The 4,568-nt window shown below is 33.1% G+C and overlaps 1 protein-coding gene across 1 annotated transcript; it reads left to right on the top strand.

Moving 5' to 3' along the window:
- The first annotated feature begins 368 nt into the window (after positions 1–368).
- LOC145139273 (putative indole-3-pyruvate monooxygenase YUCCA10) lies at positions 369–3,028 on the top strand. The gene is made up of 5 exons (XM_079073157.1): positions 369–983; positions 1,129–1,362; positions 1,453–1,575; positions 1,666–1,835; positions 2,935–3,028. The coding sequence occupies exons 1-5, from the start codon at positions 369–371 to the stop codon at positions 3,026–3,028; spliced, it is 1,236 nt and encodes a 411-aa protein (XP_078929283.1).
- Positions 3,029–4,568: the final 1,540 nt, after the last annotated feature.

The following is a 4,568-nucleotide window of genomic DNA, read 5'->3' as shown; positions in this document are numbered from 1 at the left end:
AATTTAATTGATGGTGGTAAAAATTGAAATCAATTCAATTTCTCATGTTTGAACACGGTTTTAACATGGTATGAACACATAGATTTCTGTTGAATGAAGTTTTGTAACGGTAAATAATCCTCTCAACGCTTGTTTCCAATAAAGCGGGGACAAATTCGATGAATGATGCAATTTCATTCATCTATTTAAGAACAATATGAACAAAATAATTTTAAAGTAACCGTCCCTTGGATCAAGGAAAATTAGTCTGGTTTGTCTGTTCACCCTATTCCTATATAAAGGGTAATTTATTGCATGGTCTGCTTCATCATCCATTCGTCCATACAATCATCAGAACAAAACCACAGTACTGAAGAGCTTGAATAAAAATGAAGCGTGAAACAGCTGTTGTGATAGTAGGAGCAGGACCTGCGGGACTTGCAACATCTGCTTGTCTCAATCTTCTCTCTATTCCAAATTTCATTTTGGAGAGAGATGATTGTTATGCATCTTTATGGCAAAAGAAGGCTTACGATCGTTTGAAGCTTCACTTAGCTAAAAACTTTTGTGAACTCCCTCACATGCCATTTCCAGTTTCAGCACCCACATTTGTACCCAAATATATGTTTGTTCAATACTTGCATGAGTATGTTACTGAGTTCAACGTAGATCCATTATACAATCGAAGTGTCGAGAGTGCATGGTATGACAAGGTTACAAAGAGATGGATGGTTATAGCCAAAAACGGGGTTTCAGGTTTTGTGGAAGAGTATGTCGGAGAGTTTCTTGTGGTGGCAACGGGTGAAAACTGTGAAGGATTTATCCCTAGTGTTTATGGTTTAGATAGCTTCACAGGGTCAATCATACACTCTAGTAAATATGAAAACGGAAAGAAATTTGGACACAAAAATGTTCTTGTTGTTGGTGCTGGAAATTCTGGTATGGAAATTGCTTATGATTTGTTCAACTGGGGTGCCCAAACGTCAATCGTTGTTCGTAGCCCTGTAAGTTCTTTCTCTTTTTCCATGTTATCATACATTTAATCATGTAAATGTTCTCCCACTTGGTGTTTAACTATGCACTTGTGATATATTAAATCTAGATTTAAAATACGTTCGATGTATTTTTAATGGTTTATTGTTGTGACAGGTACATGTGCTTACAAAGGAGTTAGTGCAACTCGGGATGTATTTACTGAAATATCTTTCGTGTAGTTTTGTGGATAAAATTGTTTTAATGTTTAGTAAGTTGTTGTATGGAGATCTTTGTAAACATGGAATACAAAGGCCAACAAAAGGGCCATTTTATCTTAAACGGGAAACTGGAAGATCACCCGTTATTGATGTTGGAACAGTTGCAAGGATCAAAACCGGAGACATTGAGGTAAACCTTGTTATATATCTTCTTTTAATATCAAATTCATAACTGTTTAAACAATGACTAACTTTTATGATATGTTCTTTGTGTCATAAGGTAATGAAGTCAATTGAAGAGATAAAAGGTGATCAAATCAAGTTTTCAAATGGTCAACAGAAACGATTTGATGCCATAGTCTTTGCTACTGGTTTTACAAGCAATGTGAGGAAATGGCTTAAGGTATATTAGTATATATCCAAAGTGATGCGATTTATATTTACTTAAGATTTTATTTATGGTTAATCCAACTTTTTTTTTGGTTTTATTTAGGATGATGGACGGCTGTTTAATGAAAAAGGAATGCCACATCTTAAGAGCCCGAATCATTGGAAAGGGGAACATGGTCTTTACTGTGTGGGATTTGCAGGTGCTGGATTGGTCGGTATTTCAAATGATGCAAAAAATATTGCTAATGATATCTCCCAAATTGTTAAAAAGAGGTAAGCATTTATGCGAGGCTTTTAATTTATATTTGTCTTGTACAATGTACTAATTTAATGATTTAGTGATCCAAATGTATATTTTAATGATTTAGTGATCCAAATGTATATTTTCTTTTATGACCGCATTAATAATATAGGGTAATTTTGTAGATTATGTTTTTATGGAAAGTTACTTAATTTATTTCTATATTTATATAAAATTACTAGAAGTATTCAATTTAAAGGCTTTTAGCATAGCGGTATCAAATGTTGTCCTCTATATTTGAGATTGAGAGTCCAAGTTTTCTTGTTGTAATAATTTATGAGTATATTATATTTTTTGTAAAAAAAAATCAATTTTCAGTTAACCATAGGATATTTACCGCGATATATTCTTAAAGATAAGTGCAAAGCAATAATGGTCTTTGCAATATTTTGGGTTTAGGTCCTTGAAAGAATCATTTTCCTCGAGTGGTAAATATTGTTAGAGGGTTTCACTTTGTATTAAGTCCCTTAAATTAACATCATAAGAAGACTATGTTTTCATTGATCATATGCGGGTAATATCTATCCTCTTTTCACTTTTACTGTCAATTTTAATCAACTATAATGATTATATAGAAACTCTTCCCAATTTCCGTCCGTATTTTCACCTAAAATTAATTAACTATATCATCTTAATATTCTTCGTTCGATTTGTTGACAAGAATCATAAATGGCTTTCATTTTTTCTAGTTTTGCATGTCAACGGTAAATGTATATGGAATACACGACCTTGCATCACGTTAATCACATATACCATAAGTGGTTATATGAAAAAAAAAAAAAAGGCAAAAACTTTGTGTTTTGTACAAACCGATGATTGCTTTGTGCTCTACAAGGATAAGACTTGTACCGACCACATTTGCAATCCATTTGTCGACGATAAGCCATCGGTAAAGCCTATATATACCGACGACTTGCCGTCTGTAAAAAATCGTTGGTATAGCCTCGTCGGTAGAAGTAGAAAATGTCGTCAGGAAGTCGGTATAGGACAACCAATTCACATGACTTGTAGTCGAAACATGGTCGTCGGAACTGATTTTCGAGAAAAAAAATGTTTTATATACCTTTACAGACGACAAATCGTCGGTATAGAGACACTCTATACCGACGACAAGTCGTCGGGCTGGTCAGACGACATGCCGTCGGGAAAAATAAGAAACCGTTGATTCTATTTTAGCTATATCGACGACATGTCGTCGGTAAAGGTTTAAACGGTTTTTACAGTTAAAGGTTAACCGTTTTAGCCATGTCGTCGGTATAGTTTTTTTTTTAATAATTTTCACAGATTTGCTATATATACCAAACTTATTTTTTAGCACTCAATCCAGGCATTATATATTCAGAATAATGTCAAACACTAAAAGATTTACCACATGTCAAAATAACAAAAAAAAAACAAGTGTTCAACAAACATTGTTCAAAATAACATAAAAGATCAATCATAATCTTATACGGTCTCTTCATTCTCCTCGGCCTAGTTGGTTGGTTCATGGGGTATTTTATGGATGGAATTGAAAGTGTGGCATTGGTGGTTGTTGGAAGTTAGGAGTTACAAATGCCAATGAATTTTTATACACTTGTTGCATGTATTGCATTTGTTGAGCTAATAATGCAACAACTTGGACATTATCCGTATTTTGACTTGGGATTTAGAAGATTTGTAATGTTTGGAATGTTGATTTGGAATTAAATGATTGTTGATGCTTGGTTTCCTTCTAACTCATCGAACATGTCCGCGTCTTTCACCGAGGGCACGAGTGAGACAATGTCCTTCATTTACATGTTTGTCCTCCTTGAGCTCTTCTTGCATCTTCCTATACTCCGTTTGAATCCTATTCTAAAATAAAGAAAACTATAAACATACATTATATTTAAACACTAAAATAATAATAATATACCTTTAAAAACTATAATAATAATAATAATAATAATAATAATAATAATAATAATAATAATAACAACAACGTATTAACTTCGTTTATTACGTACCCAATCTTTATATGCATTCGGTGTATGTACACCAACATCGACCTTCCTTGAAATGCATTTGTCTTCAACCGTTAATATCTTTGCATTTGTCTTCAACCGTTAATATGTTGAGGCCTTTGTCCTTTTTCAATATATAATAATCCAAAACAATTAATATATTAAAATATATGTTAATAAAATTTTTATATAATACAAATAAATTTAGTTACCTCCTCACAACGTCTGTCTGCATATGACCTACTACCATGAACACGTGTATGTGAAAGTTTGACCCTACATTCTTTACCTTTTTCAACTGAATCCTATAACCCTCGTTCAAAAAAAGAAGATCAATCATGTCATTCCATGCTTCGTAGTCCATTTCTTCCAGTGAATTTTCTCTTGCACCTTCCACATCATCATATCCGCCAACTTCGTCAAAATAGGTTTTCAAAACATGTTTGTGTTTTATATAAGCTCTTTGGCAGTCGGCATTTACAGCCGGTCGAACGCCTTCCCACAAACTTGTAACCCGATACATGTCAAGATCAAACTATGTCTGCAATAAAAAAGAAAATTTAATTAGTAAAAAAATTCAAAAAGTATAAAAAAATTTACATATAAAAAGTATTGTGTACTTACTTCTATCTTAGGATACATAGCCTCTTTGTGTTCGAGAGGAACACGCTGCCAAGACCTATAATTGAGTCATATATGTTCTGTCACAAAATTTGAGAA

This window comes from Lactuca virosa, chromosome 9 (assembly GCF_052849685.1).
Source record: "Lactuca virosa cultivar CGN04683 chromosome 9, Lactuca_virosa_CGN04683_v6, whole genome shotgun sequence".
NCBI lineage: Eukaryota > Viridiplantae > Streptophyta > Magnoliopsida > Asterales > Asteraceae > Lactuca > Lactuca virosa.
The sequence above is the reverse complement of the archived record's forward strand: the minus strand, read 5'-3'. Positions and strand labels throughout refer to the sequence as shown.